The 23,186-nt window shown below is 38.1% G+C and overlaps 1 protein-coding gene across 13 annotated transcripts in view; it reads left to right on the forward strand.

Annotated features, from left to right (window-relative positions):
* The window catches only part of PARD3 (par-3 family cell polarity regulator), a 448,911-nt gene that overhangs the window by 35,712 nt on the left and 390,013 nt on the right, over positions 1-23,186 (forward strand). For all 13 annotated transcript variants that reach the window (XM_082293631.1, XM_082293621.1, XM_082293619.1 and 10 more), the window contains exon 2: positions 13,336-13,437. In XM_082293631.1, coding sequence (XP_082149757.1) covers positions 13,336-13,437 — 102 coding nt within the window. The remainder of the gene's footprint in view (positions 1-13,335; positions 13,438-23,186) is intronic.

Genomic DNA, 23,186 nt, shown 5'->3' on the forward strand with positions numbered 1-23,186 from the left:
AAGATGCCATATTTTAGTCTCTTTCTATTCACCAAGGTCTTTTCTTTTTGCTCTACTGCGTTACAGAACAACACGCAGATTTTTCTCTGTGGTGAAGTTTAAGACACTGTCTCCATGTACCTACCTACAGCCTTGGTTTTGCACTGATCATTCAAAGCTAACAAGAGCTACTAGAGCCTTCTTCTATCTGCATTTTGGTGGGAAACCCATTGGAGAGATCCCAGGTGCATAATATAAACAGGTTTTCTGAAAGAAAAGTCATGCAATTTCTAAGAACCTGTGTGTTTTTGGTTTTTTTCTCTCTATCTCATTAGACAGGGTTTGTTGCTTCTTCTTCTTAGTCTCAAGCATACTGTATGTGTTTTACAGGAGTTAATTACAGAAAATAGAAGTTGCAGTATTTTTAAAAATTCTACTGTGAACAGATGAGCTGCACCTAAATGAATCATATGTTTTTTCTATTTTTTTATTTTCTAATCAATCCTATGTGAAACTTATTTTTGCCATTAGTTATGAATAATTCTTAGATTCTGTGTATGTGTACAATATAATTAAGCTGTTACATTGAAAACATTTTCAATAAGGCTCTGAAAGCATGTAAAGAACTAGAAACTGGAGGTTTCAAACTCAGGTTTGACTAAGTAAAGGATACTCTCTAATTTGTCTAGCAGAAGAGAAGAAAGATAATTACTTGGGTTTTACCAGGCTTGAAGGTATAATTCTAGGGAGAATATTATGGTGTGCTTGAGTATATTTCTAACATTGTTCCTGTGCATGTAATTGTAGTAATTTCTCTGTACCTTCTGCCAAAATTGTCTTTGTTACAAATATGGGATTTCTAATTTAGACCACAGTAAAACTTATGACTAAAAACACCACTGTCATATCATTCTTATATTAATCAAAACTTCTGGAGATGCAAATTGAAGTGCTCTGAGCTCAAAGAATTAAATGGGTTTTGCAATTTTATATGTGATATACTTACAACTCAGCTGAAGAGACTTGAAGGTTTACCTCTTGTTCGAAATGGGGCTTGGCATTGCTTCACTGATTTTAATAGTTATTTTTTATTGCTTTCTTTTCTGGTCAAGAAGACTAGCTGGTTTTGCTTCTCTCTTAATAAAGTCTTCTGCTTGAATTTTGACGAGTGCAGACATGCTGTTAAGAGATTTAAACGATTTTGAAAGATGTGTAATGGGTTAGAGTTCAATGCACTGCTGTTAGCTGCTCCCTATCGCTGGAGGTGACAAGGGAGAAGATAACTAAGGAAGTAAAAGGAGGTTTTTAGTGCTGATCGCCATCTTCCTGCATTAGTGGATTCATTCTCAGGGCTTAATGTGGCAAGCTTTGCTTATGTTGATAGGTGCTAATGCAGTTAGGTCTGTGACAGGGTTGCAGTATCTGGTTGGAAGGAGTACTGCTGTGGTAAGTAGAAGGGGCATGCTCTTAAATAAGTTTTTTCCAATAGCTGTCATCTGTGTTTAACCTCTTGGAATGCTCTCTATTTTCTTCTGCTGGCCAGGTATGGAAGTGGGGGTGAGTCATAAGCAAATGTAGATGATGGAGGAGAAGAGTGGGTTTTGAGAAGCCAGAGGAGGAGGGGAGGTTGTGGTACACCTGGCAGCTGCAGCTGGCAGGTGATTTTTTGTATTTATACCAAATTCTGGAACTGGAAATGAGACTGAGGGAGGAGTTTGAAAATGAAGAGTCCTCATTAAGTCATGAGTAAGGTGAGGGTTCAGGGCAAGAAGTTTTCCTTCATTAGGCTTTTCCTGTTATGGGCTCTCTTGACTACTCAGGAGTGTGGCAGCAGGATTCTGATGATACTGGGGCTAGCCTTAAGCTTAGACCTGATCTTAGGTATTTATTTGGAAAAGAGGATTACTGCAGATTTGTGAGGAGGAATTGTTACTGGTGATCTCTGAACAAAACATGGATGTAAATGAAAATGGCAGGAAGGATAAAGTGTGGAGTTGGTAGCAGTTAGCATTAGCCCTGCCTGGTGAGGTCTCCAGCCAGATATGGTGCTCATTGCTTTTCATCTTAAACATGGTAATACCCTACAGCATGGTCAGTCAGTAGTACTACAGCCATGGTAAACCTTAGGGTCAATTAAAGGAAAAAGTATTTATCTTTAGAAGTAATGAGCACAGTTGAAAACAAAACTAATCTTGAGACTCTTGTTATAGCAGTTTAGTTTTAAGGTACTTCCTCTCCTTTACGCTAGCATGAAATGCTGCATTGCAGTTTCTGCCCTGGGTTAGGAGCAGTCAGAACCTTGAATTCAAAGAGAATGGCAGATCTGTTTTATTTAACCTTATAAAATAAGCATGATTATAGTAGTTGAATTTATATAGTGATTGTTCTTGAAGTTTCAGAAAAGCGTTAGGCATGTTTAGAAAAGAGTGACTACATACTTCAATCAGTGCCACTAGAAGGAATTGAAATTACACTCCTTCAGAAAAGATTGAGCAATTTGGAAAAGTAATAGCTAAATATTATTGCTACAAATTGTTCCCTGGAGATGAAAATAAGGCTTGCTTTGGTTGAAGTATCTTGAAAAGTATTTAAGAGATAAATTAACATGATACCATGATTATTTCCACATTGCTTTTGCAGATGTTTACTGGAAACCAGTTTTTCTTGGTGGGTTTGACCTGGAGGTACCTGCTTGTGTGTCCAGGAGTTTGTTAAACACAGATACTGTTCCATTGGTGTCCTTTAGAGGGGAGGTGGTGGAGTGGTGGTGTGTGGAAGTTCTGGCTTCGTGTCAGCCTACTTAGGAAATGTAGAAAGCTTTGATCATGAGCTACAATATGCACAGAGGAGAGGAGGGCAAAGAAGGGGAATATAGTTAAAGTCTTGGGAACAGTTTTATAGAGCACAGTGGAAACTCCTGAACCCTTCAGTCCCCCATTCACTATTATAGCAGGGTTTTCCTACATGCAAATCAGTAGAAATGCTCCATATATCTATTCTGGTGTTGATCTGTTGGTGTTTTTCAGCATATGTTAGTTTGCCACTTTATTTGTTCCATTTGCCAGCTTGGTCCAACAGCCATAGGTGACACCATAGGTGCTCCTCCTCTAAAGCAGACAGGGAGTTGCTGTGTAGGCAGCAGGCAGAGGCCAAGCACCTTGCTGCCTGTGTGTGCTGTGGTGCAGGGCGTGTGGGGGATCTCCTCCCACATACACCCCGCTTACAGCAACTGCAGAGGGGGCAGGGAGATCTTACGGGGACCGCTGTGCATGGCTGACAGGGTGGCAGGGGAGACTAAAGCACCTGGCATTCTAAAATTGTAAATCCTATCAAAAACATACGATATCATAGCTGGCCTAAATTGTGATAAATTTTTCTGTGATTCGTATAACTTGTGCATTCCTTCCACATGGTTCAGCAAAGCTGTTTATATTGCAAAGTCTTACTTACCAAGCCTTGAATTTGTAGTTCCCTGAAGAATAACATAGCCATGAGGACAGAGAGTGGTATTTCATATTTTGTCTTAACTTTATAGTTACAGTGTGTTAGAAATGTGAGGCAGTGTATGTAATCATGATTTTCCAACTCTCTGTGTATTAATAATTGTTTAGAGTTCACATACTGCACAATTAATTGGCTGTGCCCATTTGGGAACACAATCAGAACTGGTTGTTTCTATCTTTCATGGTACTTGAGATTGATGGCCCCCCAAATGAAAATCTTATTTCAAGTACATTTCTGAAATAAATTAGGCTCTTCCTCTTAAGCTGGATGTCACTTGAGTAGGCAACTCTACCCTCTTAAATCTTCCCTTGAAACATTTTACCAGACTCACTTTTTTTTTAATCAGCAGGTTTTGTTTAATCAGCATCTGTCAGGGGTACATGTGTTGGTCTACTACATACAGTTCTGTATGTACAGACATATATATGTGATGGTTATTCCAGTAAAAGCCATCATTCTGGTCTAAGTCTAGTAATGTATTTGAAGAGCTGTTGTGGTGACTGAAAAAAACAATGAACTGCTTAAATCCAAGCAATGCTGCAATGATGGGTGGAGGTAAATAAACTCTTGGAAGAAACAGAAGGCACTTCTTTCATCAGGTTCACTTATGGTTCGGTTGTCAAGCTGCAATCCTAAGATGTTCTGCATTTCTTTGGCGTTGCTGCCCAAATTCTAGATCCCTGCATGCAAGATTGTGCACCATTATAACCAGTACATTTCACTGCATATTAATGAGTTACAGATTTGATTACTGTAATTCATATCTGTCATCTAGAGTTAATACTAATAATTACAAATTGTAATCAAGAAACAATTTTGTTGCATTTTTTGTTGTATTTAGATGCAGATTATGATGTTAGATCTGAGTTACAGCAAAATAATCTGAAAAGGGCACATTTGTCTTGACTTGCTTGTGGATTTACCATAGTTGGAGTTTGTGGCAGTGCTTCAGTAGATGTCTTGGGTTTTCTTTACATGGGATTGAAATAAATCCCATGTAAAAGCTTTATTTTGTAGTTTGGGCAGGACAGTGTTATTTGGTGCTCACAGCATGGATGTAATAGAGGTTAGAGATGCAGTGTCATTCCACTCAGTATGTTTTTCTCAAATATTTAACTTCTTCCCCTTAGCAAAGAGAACATAGTTGTTCACAGCGTAAACTATCAGTAGTCGTGGTGAAAAGCATGTTAATCTTTCATAGCCAAATGTAAAGCTTTATTCTTCATTTAATAATTCTCAAATTTGGTTGCCACATGCATTCTAGTGGCAGCATAAAGTAACTTTTCCTTTTTTGTGGGTGCCTGACTTGGTGCTAGTATCAGAGTCCAGGTGCTGGCCTGGACCTGCCCTTTGGTGGTGGCACCTCCTAGTGGTTAGAGAGCTGTGTGCTGTGACGAAATGTCATAAAGTCATTAGTTATGACAACGAGCAATGTTCTCAGTGCAGTATTTTTGGAATAGGCTGTCAGGAGATGTGAAATGTAGCCAGAACCCCAGGACCTGGGGGTTGATCAGCAGCTGGGCTGACCATGAGCCAGTGTGTGCCCAGGTGGCCAAGAAGGCCAGTGACATCCTGGCCTGTATCAGCAATAGTGTGGCCAGGGCAGTGGTTGTTCCCCTGTACTCGGCACTGGGGAGGCCACACCTTGAGTCCTGTGTCCAGCTTTGGGCCCCTAACTACAAGAAAGACACTGAGGTGCTGGAGCATGTCCAGAGAAGGGAAACAGAGCTGATGAAGGGTCTGGAGCACAAGTCTTAGGAGGAGTAGCTGAGGGAGCTGGGATTGTTTAGCCTGCAGAAATGGAGGCTCAGAGGAGCCCTTATTGCTCTCTACAACTACCTAAAGGAGGTTGTAGCAAAGTGTGGGCCTGTCTTTTCTCCTGGGTTACAAGCGATGGGATGAGAAGAAATGTCCTCAGATTGCACCAGGGGAGCTTTAAATTGGATCTTAGGAAAGGTTTCTTCACAGAAGGGGTTATCAAGCATGAAAACAGGCTGCCCAGAGGAGTGATTGAGTCACCATCCCTGGAGGCATTTAAAAGATGTGTAGATGTATCACTTAGGGACACGGTTTTGTGTTGAACTTGGCAGTGCTGGGTTAACAGTTGGGGCTGATGATCTCAGAGGTTTTTTCCCACCTAAGCAATTCTATGATTCTATGCCTAGCCCTGCACTAGAGGAGTCCCATGCAGTGCCACAGGCTGGAGCTGGGGACAGTGAGTGGGCAGGAGCCAGCCCTGCACACTGGCACCAGACAGTGTCAGCAGGGCATATCCAGGAGACAAAGGAAGGGATCACCCACCACTGCTCAGCATGGTCCATGTCCAATTCTGGGATGTCCTGAGGTCCCTTCTAATCAGAATTATTCCTTGACATTAAGTTATTGGGGCATACAGAGATTCTATTCTATTTAATATTAATGAAATTATGCAGTACATAGGAAAATTGATTTAAAGTAATTAATGATATGATTTCGCATGGATTTGTGTAGATTGTTTCTAGGTTAAGTGGATGAGTTAAAAAAATAAATAAAAATTCCAGGCTTTTACGATGCGTGGGGGTAATGCATTAATAGAAAGCACTTAACATATCCTTGTGGGGTAGGAAAACAGGAAGTTTGGCACTACTGTAGATCTCAGACTACTTTTCTTGCAGATTAAGGAAATTACCATTTTTTTCAGAAAAGCAAGGATTTCATCTATATATTCGAAAGTTTATACAAACTGCGAAGTGTCTAACAGCCAAATTTACCGTTTTTAATGGCAACCTTTTGCCACTTAAAGCAAGATTCAGTAGTTCCTTGATGCTTCTTTTTGTACTCCAGTAGTAATGCAACACAACTCAATATGTAGTAGCGTTCCAGCAGTTTACTGACCATATCATTTCGATTTAGTGGGTTTTAGGAGGCATTTAATTGCTGAAGTAGATGACTGTTTGGGTCATGTTTTTGGCTATCAGACTTCTACGCTGAGGACTGACACTGATAGTGTAATGTGATCAATTTTTAAGTGAATCTTTGTTGAAACTGGACATACAGGATGCGTGCAAAGCCCAACAATACTTTTTTTTTTCCTTCATAAACACCCTTTCCAACATTTCAGTGTGTCAGGAAGAGTGATATTTGCCATATGTTCAGATTTTGTCTTGGATGGATTTCTGATAAGCTAAAGCCCTCTTAGCAAGGCTGGGAAAGCACTGACGAGTGTAAAAGTAGAACAAGATGCTTCCGTGATTAAGCTTGTATGTTTTTCTTTTTTTCATAACTGGTTCATATCAGATGAAGACATTATGTATACTCTTGAATGTTTGAAAAAATTGAATCCTAGACCAAACCCCCCTTTATGGTATGATGTGTAACCTTCCTGGGTGTGTATTCGTCTTTCTCAGTAGTACAGAATAGCAAGAAATTAGCTTTAGTGTGGTGCATCTTCAGAATGAAGAGCAGTTTTACAGGTTAAGGATCAAAAAGATGAAAGGGATAAGGCTTATTTTCTGCTGTACAGTGCTCAACTATTTTCTGTGGTAGTCTGTAGCCCTGGTTTTCTTGACTTCATTGGATACAGGGCAGGTGTATGTGAATGTGCTCTAAAATTCACATGAGGGGAGTGATTGCAGGTGCAGTGAAGTAGAAATGAAAAAGGTAACTGTCCCTTCAACTCATCACCTGGTAACTTAAGAGTTGCTACAGGTATTAGTTGCTTTCTGAGCCTTACTGGGGCACTTTCATTAATGTTAAGTATTCTTCTGGCTTGTGCCCTTGCCGAGACAGTGAATGCACTTACGTTGTACCATTAGTGCCAACTGTCTGTGCTGCAGCATCAATGTACTTTAGAGAGCAGTCGGCTTTGAAGCTGATTTTCCCATTGGTGCTCTTGTGTGTTATGCAGCAGATCTTTGTGCCTGAAGTTCAAGGAGACAGATGATGGGATGGAGATGCAATTTAAACCTAGGGACTTGTTCTTGCTGGCTTCTCAGGCTGTGGAATGTAACTGGAATCCAGCTGACGTTGCAAGCGTTCATGGCTGTCTTTTGGCACCTGACTGCTTGTTTGGATGGTTCCTACCAGCAGCACAGAGCTAGACAGGGAAATGAATGAATTCACTGGCAAATTTTCAGATATATTAGTTTTTTATTAACCATATTTTCCTTTCAGACTGTGTTAACACGCCCAAGTGCCATATGCTGCTGAACAGACAAGTCCAGTACACACCCCAGTCTGGTGATTTAGTTGGTTTTTATCTGCCTGTATTCTTGCCACAAAGGTTTTATCTATTCTCAAAAAACTCAATCCAGTGAAGACAGCCACACACATGGTCTTGCAGTCTTGAATTCCAGATGGTTTTAAGCAAAGACGAATAATATATATTTATTTATCTCTTCATTTGTACGTGAGAAGTTATATTGACATGCTTGGATATGCCTCTGCTCTGTCTTTTGTCCTGGTGGCGAGTTTGTTTCCCTTTGAGAGTTACACTGATATACCTGTGCACAACTGTCCAGCTGATAGTGGTTTTTAAAAATCACGTAAGCATCTGTGTTAAAGCAAAAAGCTGTAAATTATATCTAAATTTAAATATTTTCAGTTCTAGAAACAGGGTCTTGATAGGCATGGAGAGACTCTGGGAGCTCAGCTTGGCAAAGCCAATCCATTTCCCAAGAATGCTGTGTGGTAAAAAATACATTTCCTATTCAAGCCAGAACAGATTAGAAAATAAAGGAGTGTGGGGGAAAAATACCTGTTTTACTTGATTTCCAGATGTGTGACAAACTGTAGCGGCAACTGGTTTGCACCCAGCTGAAGGGAAACACAGTTGGGAAATGTGGGCAAAGTGAAGAAGTACAAAGACCTCTTGGAGAGAGCTTGGTGTCCTCTCCCAGTACTGTTCTCTGCATGGGCTCCAAACAGCACACAAGAAATTACACACACACGTTCCTCTGCCATCCCAGCTCCAGCTACTTAATTGTAGCCATGCAGATAATTGTCATTTTTCTGATGCTTCAGGACATCCTGCTGGTGACAGGTGAGATTAAATCGCTGTAGTGGGCACAATTAGTTAACACTGAACATTGTTCATCAGGCTTATAGGAGCCTGATTTTCTGCTTTCTGTTAAATAGATTGCTACTTCTCAGAGGTTTGTGGTGCTCTCTCCTTGTGAGACAGGGAAAAAGTATTTCAAAGAATAGTCTTATTTAATGTAATTTTTAATGTTAAATATTGCAATATATTTTAGGAAAGGGTACATTTGTGAAAACCAAAACACCTATTTAGATGTAAAGGAATAAGAAATCTTCCTATGCCATTAATAAGAACACATTGCTGTTTCCATTCTGATTTCTAGATATTGTTTTCCACATATGGTCCTTGTTTCCATTATGTGGGAACATGAAATTGTTAGCTACAGAACACTGAATGATATTACTTAAACTAATGGTTTTCTCAGTTTTTCCTTTGTGCTTTTTAGAAGTCATTTTATGTAATAAACAGAATGTGAATGGCTGCAGTCTTGCTGCCCTTCTAATGTGCTCTTGCTTCCAGTCTCAGTGCTGGTGTTCACTTAGCAAATATTTATCTCTCATTGCTGAGAACTTTGGAGCAGAAAATGTGGTGCTCATGAGCTTAAATTATGAGTACCTTTATAATCATCATCAAGTTGAATAGTTAAATGGGTGTAGACAGGAAACAGGAGATCTGACTTGCTTAGACTTGAGCTGAGTGATGCAATATTTAAATGGAGATATTATAAATTAGGCTTAGTGTTACTTCTATCCTTGTCAATGAAGTGAACTTGCTGGTTCTTCTGCATGAACTGGTGGCAAAGGCATCTGTACAGCTTTTTCAAAATAATTGCACTTTGCTAACTTAATACACTGGTGGAGCAGTGTAGCTAATGAGTTCCCTATCACCACTTGTTTTTCTGTCTAAATGCATTGCAGATATGGAGAGTGCAGTACCCTTTTACACAATCATAACAGTGAGAGAATATAAATGTAGCTTTGTTTTATTGACAAAATATGAAAATCTGATTCTAATATGCAAATTCAAATTTTGAAACAACAGCATCATGCCTGACTAAACCATAACTTTGAAGCAGGTTTCTTGAAAAACTTGTGAGAGGTTTTTAAAGTTTTGCTTAATTCTTTTTTTACAGAAACTGACTTTTGTAGATTTTATATACTTAGCATTTTTTTCTGTTTAATAACTAGAAGACATTTTCTTTTTAGCTTATATAAGCACCCTGTTGCACATGCCCTGAGCAGATCTCTGTGGGTAGGTGTTGGTGGCAGTCCCTCATTTTTGACATCTCACTTGAGAGCCCTGTACTGCCACCCAGAGAGGGTGATCCCAAAGGTGTTCAGGTGTCATGAAGGAGCGATTGGACCACTTTGCCCCACAGACAAGGTTGTGTCAACTCCAGTAAATTCTGGAAATAGCCAGTTTCCACTTTAGGAACTGGTCTAAGCCAAAACAGTATGTTTGACTGCTTCAGAAAATGTTTGAAGACTGTATTACTGATATTGTGTAGGGAATTGTGAATATCTGTTTACTGGCTGAGATTGAGAAACACAATTTGACCAAGCTGTGAATACAGATGTACTTGTAACATCCATATAGGAGTACCTGAATTACAATCAAGTCTGGTTCGGTTTCTTTCGTATTTAGCAAACAGTGCATATGAGCTTACTTTAGTACAACATTATGTTCACTTCAGACAGATGACTGAGTAGGAATTTAAATGTGAACATTTATGCAGTTTGGTTTTTTCATGTTGTTTGGTTGACTATTATATAGAATAATTGCTAAAACTTGGAACCATAAATCACTGTGGATTTTCATAACTTGGTAAACTCACTAGCTTCAATGTTGTTTTCTTTATTTTCTTTCTCTCTTTTTTTCCCTCCCAGTATGGTGTAACTAATCTCTATACAATGCAAGTACTCCCTTCCCTCCTAGACCTCACTTCCCTCCCAATCCTGCCCCACCAAATCCTTGATTTATGCAAAACCTTTAATAGAGTAAAAGGGCCTCAAGAGAAGACTGTTCTGATGTTTGGAGAGGGCTTTAATGAAAAGTTGCATTGTTATTTCATATTTACTTACCAAATCCCGCCAGAGTAAATTCTTGCCAAACTAGTTTTATATATTTCTTGTCTGGTCTTGCTCACGTATTGTTTTGTATCAGGACCTTGTCTGACAGGAAAAACGACCAGAGCAGTTCAGGCTATGGCAGTACTAATAGGTGATGCAGTAAAAATGAAGTCTATCTAAAACTTCTTATGCAATATTGAGAAACCTTTAAAGGAAGTAATTAGCAGAAGTGATGCAGCTTATATATCAAAGCTATTTTTAAGTAGATTGTGCATGCTGAAATAGCACAATAGTGATTTAGAAATGGGTGTTTCTGCTATTGATTCTGTAATCCTGAATGATTTTTTACATTTGCCTTGGAGGTAAGAAATAATCGTGGTAGGAAGCAAAAAACAAGGATACATGGATATTGAAGTTGTAGTTTCAGTTTGGGTGCTGTTTGTTTTGATGGATGTAGTCAGGTCACTGAGCCAGTATTGCAGTTATCTGTTTTTAATGTTTCCATTCTTCAGTAAGAAGATTAAGTGTTGCAAACAAAAACGGTGAATTGGGTGATGGATGAGGGATCAGGCTCTTAAAGCCCAAATTAGGTTTTCCAGCTATGATTTTGCAGTGAAAGCTAGCTTATGGTTCAATTGTAGCTTGGCTTTGAGATGGAGAATCTCAGCAGAGGAAACCTGAATCAAGTCCTTTAGGAGTGCAAGGTGCTTCACAGTCTGTTTTGTTGTCTTCTAAGTCTTGGTTTTTGCAAATGTATTTCAGTCTTTTGTGTAGATATGAGAGGCAGAGATTTTTTTAATGGGCTGGAGGATGAGGAAGGATTTTCTTTCCTTTAATTTGAGAGCGGAGTTTACAAAGGCATCCCTTCAGTGGACTGCCCTTTGAAGATGTTTGTTAAGAAATGTTTAAAGATTTCTGGTGTACACAGGTGACTTTGTCCAGCCCTTTCTGTCTTATTGGAGTATTCAAACTTACAAGTTTATCCTAGTATTTGTATTATGTACCTTTTTTACAGAGCACGTTTATATATTAGATAGCTACATAGGCACCTCTGTATGCATGACAATGTGAATAATGTAATACCATTTTAAATTATTCCCGAATCTTTACTTTTAAAAAATGGATGCTGAGTTATCTCCAGTAATATGCTAACAACAGTAAGTCTGTTTAGGGAAAACCCACATACTAGAAATCCAGTTAATCGTATAGTAAGTGCTTGCTTAGAAGAAACTGAAAGTAATGATATTTAGTACTTACAGAAATCAGAGAAAAAAGTCTGTAATTTAATTTTTGAAATGACTGGCCTAATGACTGTAAAATGTAATTCTGAAATTTGATCATCTGATGATGACGACTTGCGGCAGGATTTCAAGAGGATGTACTTACACAAACAATGAAGTAAATTTCATAGTTATCAGATTTCTCCAAATTATTTAACCTATGCATACATATCATGTGCAAATACATAGAGTTCTAGGATATTAAAACCAAGATTAGTATTTCTTGATATTCTTTTGTGCAACATGTTCTGTTAGGATTTAAACACACATATATGGATTTAGAGGAATTCTCATCGTCTCCTTTCTTGTCCTCCTCAGTCTTTAAGAAATCAAAATATTTTCAAGCCTTTTAGGGTGGAGGTTATTTATTTATTTATAACTTCTATTTTAAGTGTGGGTGGGTTTTTGTTAGGTTCAGGTTTGGCTTTATTTTTATTATTTTTGTTTGTTTGCTTTGTCACTTCTAGACACCATACCTGAAAAGGCTGATGCTAATTGCTATTCTTAGGAAGTCAGGAACTCTGCAAGTTGGTGCAAGTTTGATGGTCCTCTGAGTAGAAACTTTGTGCAGCCATGCCTTCTCAGAGAAAAGCAAGGAAGCTCTTTTACTGTGAGACATTGAACAACAGCCCGGGGCCTTGAGGGGTGTATTTGAGAAGCAGGATTATGTATCATAGTCAGGTTGTGTATTTACAGAGCAACTTTCCCCCATTAGGAAACAAATCCTTTAAGAATAGCACATCGAGGATTAACCAGCACTTGGGTCATGTAGTCATACACTGGAGACACTTTGTGGACACAACCTTATTCCCTATGGCTTCCTTTGCTGTCAAAAGTAATAATAAAGACTATAAAGCCAGTGTTCCCAATTACTGGTAGACACATGTATGAACACAAAGCCACACACACACATTTATATGCATATATGTGTGTGTAAACGTGCATGTATGTATCATTTTTTATTTTAAATGTGGGAAGTGTTCTTAGAATAAAATTTAGATATTCCATTTACCAGCTCTACCAAAGGACAGGTAGAAAGTCTTTTGATGGTGTTTAAATATTGGTTTGTGCCTTTTATAGCCGTTTGGTAAAAAGGTCACACATTTTACAGCTGCATGTAACCTTTTGTGCCTGTTGACCACTGTCTGAGAGACTTCATTTCGAGGACAATGTATTTTCCTTTTATTGAGGGAATATTGGGAATGTAATGTGCAGTAATATTGGGAATGTGTCACAGTCCTAGATGTCAGTAATGGGATTGTGGCTCATGCAGATCTAACAGAAGAGGGAAGACTACGTATACAGTATGAGGCAATTTAAGAAAGAACTTTGGCTTTACACCTCAATTTACATTTATTTACAGAAATATGACCTAAATAAATGTTTGATGTCAGGCATTTGTAGGACTGCGATGCTAACTGTGGTGGAATAACATTTTCCTGTTGGCATATGATATCTGATACTATTTTCTTTTGCTTTTATGCAGGATCCAAACTATTGGATACAAGTCCATCGACTGGAGCACGGGGATGGTGGGATCCTAGACCTCGATGACATTCTTTGTGATGTAGCTGATGACAAAGACCGTGTAAGTACAAATGGCTACGAGGGCAGCATGGCACAAACTGCACATCAGCCTATCAGTGTTGTCTGTTCCCTGCATGTGTCCCAAAGTGGGAGTCAACACAGAGATTTTAGACATTTTTTATGTAGTTGCCTTACAGATGTGAGAAATCTGTTACTGTCATGGGTTTTTTTAAATTGAAATAATGGGTTTTCCATCCTTTCTGGTTCTTTAACAGTTCAAATAGGAAAAGGAGACTGCAAGGACAAAAAGTCTCATACAGTGGAACAATGATGCAAGAAAAAAACCCCCTGTAAATTGATGTTGCAGCTATGTGTTACCAGTTGAATATGTGCAAAACCAGTGCTGGTTTTAAACTGTTGAGTGTTGGGGTTTTTTTCAAAAATCATTTTTGGAGGAGCTGCTAGTTACGCAGAACTTGAGACAGTAATTATACAGTGCTGGGTCTTGAGTGCTTTTATTTTTTTTAAGTCGAGATTTAGATTGCAGTAGCTAAGAGGCTTTTTGTTTGGGGCTATAGATACAAGTATCCTCGTATTACTTGTTCAAAAACGGGTGGGTAAGAAACACTGTGGCAAACTGTATAGCTATGTAAATATGCCACTCTTCTCTGGAAATCCACACATTTGCTGAAGCTCTGAAGGAATCTGAGCCTGATACAGACTTCAGTCTGGAAATGTGTTTCAGGACCATGCTCCTTTAACAGACAGTATCCTTAATTGCCTCTGTTGGAAGCAACAGGCACTGTCAAGGCTCCTTGAAAACTGGCCAAATGATGACTCTTAGGCTAATTTTTCAGAAATAGATACTTTGCCTGCAGTTATTTATTGTGACAAAACTTAATTGACATGGTTATTTCAACCAGGACTTTATAAAGAAAAATGATATGAGGAGTCTTGGGACATGAAGACTCCTCACTGTCTGAAATGTTGGGATTACTCAAGCTGTGTAGGGTAACAGTGCTGAGTTTTCAGGAATTTCTTCCATAAAAATAGTGCCCAGATAAGATTTCATGAAAAGCTAATTAAAACCTGTAGCTGGTTATCTCATATTGAAGTGCTCAGCTGTGTGATTAGTTTAGCTTTTGCTTACAGGCCTCAGGGAGGCTGGTGCAAGTTGTCACTAAATATAAATATTTTATATATATATATATATATATACACACACACAGACTTATTTGAATAATGCACTTCTTAGCTCCTCACGTGCATTTCCCTTCAGAAGTTTGAATTCTGGTGACTTCAAGACCTTATTCTTTGGATGTTACCTTGTCTTGCTGCCTTTAAGTGGGGTAATTCCTCACAGTGAAACTCTGTGGGTGTTTTTATGTGTGTGACTAATAGTTGAAAAACTCTGACTGCAACTGAAGCAGGCAAAGTCATTATTACAATATTGTTTTTCTGTATAGATGGACAAGATACCTAGCAATTAGTAGTATTTATCTCTGCATTTGCCAAGCTCATCTCTACTGATGGCACCTATGAGTTAAATTTCCTTTTTTTTAAAGGACCATGCAAGCAACATTGATTAGGAAGGTGCAATATAAACATGCACTGTGCTATACTGGTTTATATCCTTGAATTAGTCATTCTCGCTTGACTTTCATGTTTGGGTCTTTTTAAGTATTTTGGTGATTAGTCATTGTATTTTAGCTTCCTGTAGTGTGTTTTACAGCTGACCTTAGTGGCTTCCTTTAATTTTGGGTTGTTAGCTTTGCCTCCATAGCAAGTGTATCAACTGGTTTAGTGTTGCTAAACTAATATAGGCCTTGTTAATGCTAGGTTTGTAATATATTTCCAGTTAGGGATACTTTGTATCTGTACACTTAAACATACCTTGTAAAAAAGCATTTAAACAGATGGTGTCTAAACATGTAATTAAATGATTACTGAGGTCTGTAGGATTAGCTGTGCTTAAAATAAAACATTTGCCTATATTTTTCTCTCTTAAAATTGAGACAAAAATGTCTAGGATATTGGAAAACTGAACACTTAATGTTTTAGTGTTCATTTTCACAAGGAACTTCCTTACATTCTTGAAAAGAAGTTCGTTGTGTTATTTACTTTCTGACATCTGTATTTTTGAAAATCAGTTTGCTCTTACCATGATTCTTTAGATTTATGGATCAGTCCCACAGTGAGAAATGTAATTTTTGTCTTTTTGATGTTGCTTTTATGCTATAATTGTGCAGTGTTGTATCAGCACAATACAGAATGCAGAGCAGCTAAGGGCCACTTGTCCTCTTGATGGATTTATTGCTCTCTATAGTCAACTGCCTTAGTAAAATAAAACACTTAAGTGATGTGAAGAATATATTTACTTTGATTCCACTGTCTCCATGGAGAAAATGTTCTGTCCTGTAACAAATACAAAGACCCTTAGAGCAGCTGTTCTAAATGGAATGAGTGAAGTATCTTTGATGGCATCCTTTACATTAAAATGCACCATGGTAGGGTGACTTTATTTAGCTTCTTCTATCCCTATATTTTGGTATTCTCGTGTCACTTACTAAAACAGAATGGATGAGTAAGGGTTAGCCAGTTGCTTTCTGGAATAATTTGTGATGTTCAGTATTGTTCCTCCTTAAAAAAAAGGAGTATAACATGAAACAAACTACATGGAAAAATTGATTTTGCTAAGCTCTCTGTTCCTTTGTTCCTTTCTGAAACAGCTTTCCTTAAGCCCTTTAACATAGTTCATTGAGAATGTGTGTAAAGCATTCTAACTTAGCCAGCATGAGATTTGGACATTTCTATCACACAATATCACTACATGTGAAGTTGCTTGGTTAATGCAGTTAATGGTAATAACCGTAAAACTAAGAAATGAATAAATGCTCATTTGAATATTTTTTTCATAAAAAAACCTTTTAAAATTTATTGAAATGTAATTTTTTTCCAGGTTTTACTATGGAAATATGTATAGTTTTCAGTTGAAACACCTCAGTGTTTTTTATATTTCTATATTTCTGTGTATACATGAATGTAAATGGGCTGACTTGTTCTTATTGTTTTTGAAAAATATTTGGCTACAAGAAGCAAGATTCTATTTTCAGCTAGCATTTACTCAACTGCATAACCTACTTCCATTATTTTAAAAATACAGGTTTCTTGTGCATTTAGTGATTAGACCAATATTTTAAATATAGGTTAATAACCTTTTTTGTTTGGACTCTAATTTGCAAAAGTATCCCTCTCTATGAAGACTTTCAAAAAACATATGTCATCTTGATAAGTTTCCAACTTGATGATACCATACTTGATGACCTCAGTTCAGTTTTTAGTAGGCAGACGTTCTCAGCAGCAAAAAAAAAAAAACCCCAACTGCAGAAAAAAACCCAGAACCCAGTCATCCTTAATTGTGTTTTCTTTTGGTAGACAGACGTACGTAGACACTTTAGTAATTCTCACACTTTGGGTATAATAGGGAAGTGCTTATTCTGAGATCTCATAGACTCTTACTAACCATGAAAAAAATATAGAGGAAATTGTGGTGTAATCACATTTAAAAAACACCCAAAGCAACCAACAAACCCAAAGTATGTGTTTGAATGTAACTTGTTCCCATTTGAATTCTCACTGAAATAGTAATTTGTATTTTGAACAACTTAAAAAAAATGTTTTGTGTGCAATTATATGTAATTTTTACGTGCATAGAAATGCTCAGACTGTTGCTCCGTGGGAAAATTTAGAGATCAAAATGTCTGTGCTTGGTGTAGCTATATTCCTGAAAAATCAGAGTTTTTTCTTCCCAAGAGAACAACAAAGATCTGCCATTAACAGCCACTGGTTGTGGTGAGCAGCTGGGCAAATAGAGCTGCTTTGAAACAATGTAGGTATGAACCTAATGTCAATTATTCATAAATTCAATTGCTCCAATATATAAATTTTTTGCCAAATTAGTTTGGGATTAACAATGTGTAAATGTTAAAAGCCTTGGCATCTTATAATTTCCTTTATCACTGTCCTAAGAAATTCAACACTGGTTCTCAAAAACCACAGTAATTTGGTATATGCTTAGATTTACAGCCTGGCTTTATTTCTCTAAACTAAGTCAGGCATGGGCTCTCTTTGCTTGACTTAACATTTTCAAATATTCAGTCAGCTCTTTACCCTGCATAATTCATACTTACACCCACTGAGTGCAGAGATAAAAACCAGAGGAATATGGTGTGGTCTTGTCTGGAGTGAAGTCTCATGCTTCCCACAGTGTTTGTGTGTGTGGTGCTCTATCTGGCCCAGGTCACTGGAAGTTCAAGGTGATGTTGGTGCTTAGTGCTGCTTAGACAAACTTCAAACCTCCCAGAAAGACACACAAGAAGTTGGCAGTTTGAGTGGAATACTGCTGGTGAGAATGGGATGGAGATTCATTTCATAGATCTATGCTGAAATGGAATTTATAAACATTCATGAGCTAGAGTTAACTGTGTTAACTAAAGTAAGCAAACTGCAGCTGAAATTCAGTGAAATCAATTGTGCTTCATTTGCATCTGCTATTAAGAGACCTTCAGAGACTCTATTAATATTATTATAAAGTTAATGCCTGCTCACTTCAAGTGGGAAGAAATGTGAAGACTTCTAGTGGGAAAAAGTCTTTGAGCAGCTTCTTTACATAATATGAAGGCATATTAGGACCTTTTCCCAGTGTAGTGGAAAGGAAATGAACTTTTGGGTTTTGTGTTAAAACAGATGGTCAATTCTAAGTAATACTGTTGTTTTGTTTACTTCCTCTTGGAAAGCTCTATTGAGTTAGAGAGACATGTGATACACAAAATGTGGGTTTGGAAAGGATGACTGTTTTGTTTGTAATAAATGTTAACTGGAAGCCTACACAGAAATAAGGCTATTTTGAGCAAATGCATTATAATGTTAAGGTTAGCTAGGGACTGGAGGGCTGTGATTACAGTATCCTGCTGCTATTGATCTTGCTCTCTCACTCTTATTTTTCGGGCCAGTTATGCAAGACCCCATTTCTGTAGTAAATTCAGGGTAGGCCAGTGACAGCAGGATGCTATTATAAAGAAGGAGATTCTGCTAACCCTGTGCCTGTTCATTCACTCAAAAATGTTAAAGAGCTTTTGAAGTCAATGAAAGCTGCGCAGATAAAGTTGTGTTATCTTTAGATTTCCATCAGTACATAATCAGAATACTCCAAGTAGTGTTGTTTATTCTAAATTTTGAGTGTCTCTGCCTTGTTTAAGCAAAATTGCGGCTGAATTTACATGTGATTTCTCTTTGATTCTGCAAGTTAAGAATTTAACCCTAGAATCACGAGTAGAGAATAACAACTTTTTGTGCTTCTTGTTTCTGCCATTAACAGATTAACACCCTGGAGTTAATGAAGAAACACCTTCTCCAGGTTCCATGCAGCAAATCTGACAGCAAAACCTAAGAATGGCAAAAAAATGACTCAGAAATCTGATTCTTAGTATTTACAATACCATGATTGGTATGCCCTTTCCCCCCGCCCAGAACCTTTCTATCAAGTTAATTTTCAACTATTGCCATGATTTTCTCTGCCACAGTGTGCAGCTTCTTTGTGTTCTGTGTCTTCATTCCCAGTATCCCAGGAAAACAGGATGACCTTGAAACAATTTGTTGTTACTCATAAGTGACTTGGCAAAACACATTTTGAGCATAAGGCATTCTTTTCTTTTAACAGCTTAAAATAACTACTTGAGCCACCAAGCTTGGGAAAGTATTGATACTGGGAAAAAAACCCATCGTGTAACAACCCATGATTATTTTCTGTTAAAAAATTTAAAAACTTCAGTTCTTGAACAATTGGCGCTTGATGTCATTTATTGTTTGGTAGTGGTTTTTTTATTTTGATTATGCTTTTAGAGATTTTATTACTGAAATTCTGAAAAATTGGTAAAAACAGAATGTGTCCATTTAGACCAGGTTTTTTTGCATTAACACTATTGACTCATTACTGGGATGGCCACATGATGATTTTTAGGTCTGTCTTGCTGATGGATCTAAAATAGAAAATCAGAGTATTTACACAGCCTTTATTCCCAGCTGGTATTTAATGAAGACATATTTGAAAACAACATACTCAAAATATAAATATTATCTTCTGTCAAAGAGTGGAATTTAAATGCTTGTAGTATTTCTAATAGTAAACTAAATTTTAATTTAACAATGTTTATGATTGTGAGACTAAAATCCATGGAAGTGAGTAAATACAGGTCATAATATATGAATATTGGAACATGCATTTTTCAATCCCTAATAGATATTAGATGTAACTAAATGTTGTCTCCCAACTGTAATTCTTAGTTTTTCACCTCTTTCAGCACTGTTCTTCAAATTGTTAATCACATCATCACTTTATTTTTTCTAGCTATGTGGTGACAGCCTTTTAATTCATGATTTGCCGCTTATTTTTGGAATAAATTGCAATATCCCAATTCCTTTCCTGTAATGCTGAAACAGTTGTAGCAATGCACTAAGAACTCCCGGGTAGGAGAGGACTGACATTTGTAAATTCATAAATCAGTTTCCATGGAGATCTGAAGAGCTGCAGGTAAATCTGACTTCTGAAAATTGAATGTTTTGGTGAAAACTGTTCTCTGAGGAATAGTAGGCCCAGGCATGAATATGATATACTGGGGATGATCATGACAGTGTTGTCAAGAAAGTCATATCTCACAAATGTGCCTGTATTCTCAGCAGACAGACAGATCTGAGCAACAGTGACTGGGTTAGTGCAGTCAAAAAACCTCACAGACTTGGCATGGAATAAGAGGAAGGGTTTTATGGATATGTAACTGGTTGAAAGATGGAAAATAGAGCATGTATTGTTCAATATATTTGCAATTGTTCTGAAAGAAGAGAAGGGAGGTTTGAATACTGGAGTGACAAATTCCAGTATTTTGTGGGAACTGAACACTGATGGTGAACGCTGGTCATGAAGGGTTGCAGAAGCATCCAGGGAGTAGACAATATCATGGTGGATATGTCATTTTGGCAAAAGTGATGTGCTTTTGTAGAGAGGCTGCTTTAACTGAATACACAAACTAATGAGTTCTGAGCTAGCTCTTACATTAGGGGGAATGTTTCTGATTTTGCAGTAGACATCTGGATGCAGTGGCTTACGTGCAAGGTACATAACCAGGTCTAAGAAGGCTTCCAGCAGTTTGCCCTGTCTCTGCCTCTCCCCCATATTTTCATCCCAGTCCTGCTGCTTGGGGCATGAGGGCTCTGGCACTCTTTGGACCCCATCTCACAGCAGAGTTATTCACTCAAATGGCAGAAGACTCTTCCTTGCAAAACTGAGTACTTTTCTGCTATTTCATTGATACTGTAAGTTCACCAAAGGACCTGGCAAGCTGAGAAGGAAAGGGAGAGGACTTTCCTGCTGGGAGTGGTTGAGGTATGAAGGAAGAAGGGGAAAAATGGGAACATGAGTGGGCTGAGACCTTCCTTTTCAGTGCAGCAAAGCTGCCAGTGGCTGTGGAGCTGCCAGAGTGGTCCCTGTGGTGCAGCAAGGGGTGGAGAAGAGAAAGGGTGGTGGGATCTCTCTGCTGTGTGTGCTGGTGGTGAGCCCTCTGCTTCCTCCAGCCACAAACCAGGCAACTGAAAAAGATTTTGTAGAAATAGCAAAAAGCACAGAGCAAATGGCAACACTGACTCCAGGTACAGATTAAAGTCCTCCACCAACAGTGTCTAAAGGGACCAGGATCTCAGCCTTGAGAAGACATTGTAAGAAGCAAACCATAGATAGCTGTAGAATCAAAGGTGATATTTAGGAGTGGTTCTTTGTTTTTTACAGTGCAAGATCAAGTGAAACTCTCATAAGAGTAACTGTCTGCAAAAGGTTTCCAAACTTTCCTTGGCCTTAATTTTCATGCTTAATCAGAATGTCTGTGATGTTGATCAAATGCCGTAGATGCTTCACAAAGTTTTGGAGGATATGTTTTTTCTTGAGGTGTCATGGTTTGCAAGCACATAATAGTGAATTCTCTGCTTATTTTAACTTAAAAAAGGTGATGCCTGTAAATCAGGGAAACTGGTAATTAAGTAGGATTTCAGTTTGAGAGAAAAAGTTTCTTTAATCTAAACTTTGGTGAAAACCTCAGAGTGTGTTGAAATGATGATGGGCTCGGAGTCTTAATATTAGTAAAACTGAAGATCAGTATGTGGCTATGGATTATGACTTTACAGTATTGTAAACATATCACAATTAAGAGAGACTTTGTACTAAAAATATTTAATAATGGATCTTTTCTATATCTTGTAATAATTACAGATTCACTGGTTAGATATAGTTGTAGATAATATAAAGCTGTGCTTTCTAATTCTTCACAGTGTAAATCTCCACAAAAATGTGGAGTGAATCTAGAATTAGGCCATTATGGCTAATAAATGCTAAACATTCTGATAGCTTTTGGTTAATTTTACCAATATCACTATGTCCTAGAGGTATATTACTCATCCTACAAGAAAGGAAGAAGTTGCAGGAAGCATTAGTTATGGGAATTCATTAACACTACACTCGTACTCCTTGATATCAGCAGGTCTTAAAAGAAATGCTGTTCCAACTTCACAGATATTTCCTAACAGAGGTGGTGAGACTCATACACTAGAGGACTGACCCATATTAGAGCTTAATTATAGTAATGGATAATCCTGCAACTATAAATTATTCACAGTTGTTTTGTATGTGAAGTAGCGTCATGAATAAAATAAGAAAAAGTTTCTGGAAAAGACCCTGGACAATGCTTAAGTTTGTGAAAAGGTAGTTTTCCTCCTTGTCTTTCAATGTGGATTAAATCTCAGTGTTAGGTTTGTAGATCTTGGCCCTTTGGATATGTTTTGCTTAATGGAAATCAGCAGCAGCTCTCCAACTCTTGGGGCTCTACACTCTTGTAGAGTTCCTTGACTAATACCTTATGCAAGAGAAACATTCCTACCTAAACACGGTCCTGGTACAAAAGTTGCCATCTCAGCTGTCTGATAAGATTCCCACACTGTCACTAGGATGAGAATTCATTAGTGTTACCCTCTTATCCATTGATACCAACAGGTCCTAAGAGACTGCTGTAACTCCATAGTTATTTCCCAAGGAAGGACGGTAAGGTTCAGAGTTAGGTACTTTATTTTCTAGGTGATTTAGAAGTTGAAGTATCTCCTAGGTTTGTAGCGTGAATAGTCTTACTGACAAAGAGAGAGAAGGGAATATTTAAATTAGATTACAACAGGGCCCCAAATGCATTTAATGGGGTGGTTACCTCATGCTAAAGGTTTTTCAGGAAGTGCCTTGGATCCAAAGAGAAGAAAATAATGCTGTCTTTTTTTTGGGGAGCTTTCACCAGTCTGACTTTTCAGTTGACTTCCTAGCAGTAGCCCAGAAAGGAAGGAGTTAAGAAGATGCTTTGAAGCCGAAGTCTTCTGCTTCATCCCCACACCCTGTTGGTGTACTTCCACACCCTGTTGGTGTGCAGGGAACTACCTCCCGTTCACCTTTAGCGTGCTCAGCAGGATAGTCACTACGTTTCCAGATTAGCATCACTGCTGAAGCCTGTTTGAGTTTATACAGCAAGAAGGAGTTCTGCCTGCTCTTCAGTGACATACAGCATTGCAGGACCGTCGGCTTTTCATTTTTTCAACCTGTTGGAAGAACTGAAATTGTTCTTCAGTGGGCTCCATTCCTTGCAGGCTCCTAGATTTCCTGTAGGATTGAAGACCGTTTCATACAAGCTTGGTGGGAGCTTGATGATAGTGAGTTTTTATTTTCTTGGGATG

The sequence above is a fragment of the Coloeus monedula genome, assembly GCF_965178545.1.
Source record: "Coloeus monedula genome assembly, chromosome: 1".
In the NCBI taxonomy this organism is placed as follows: domain Eukaryota; kingdom Metazoa; phylum Chordata; class Aves; order Passeriformes; family Corvidae; genus Coloeus; species Coloeus monedula.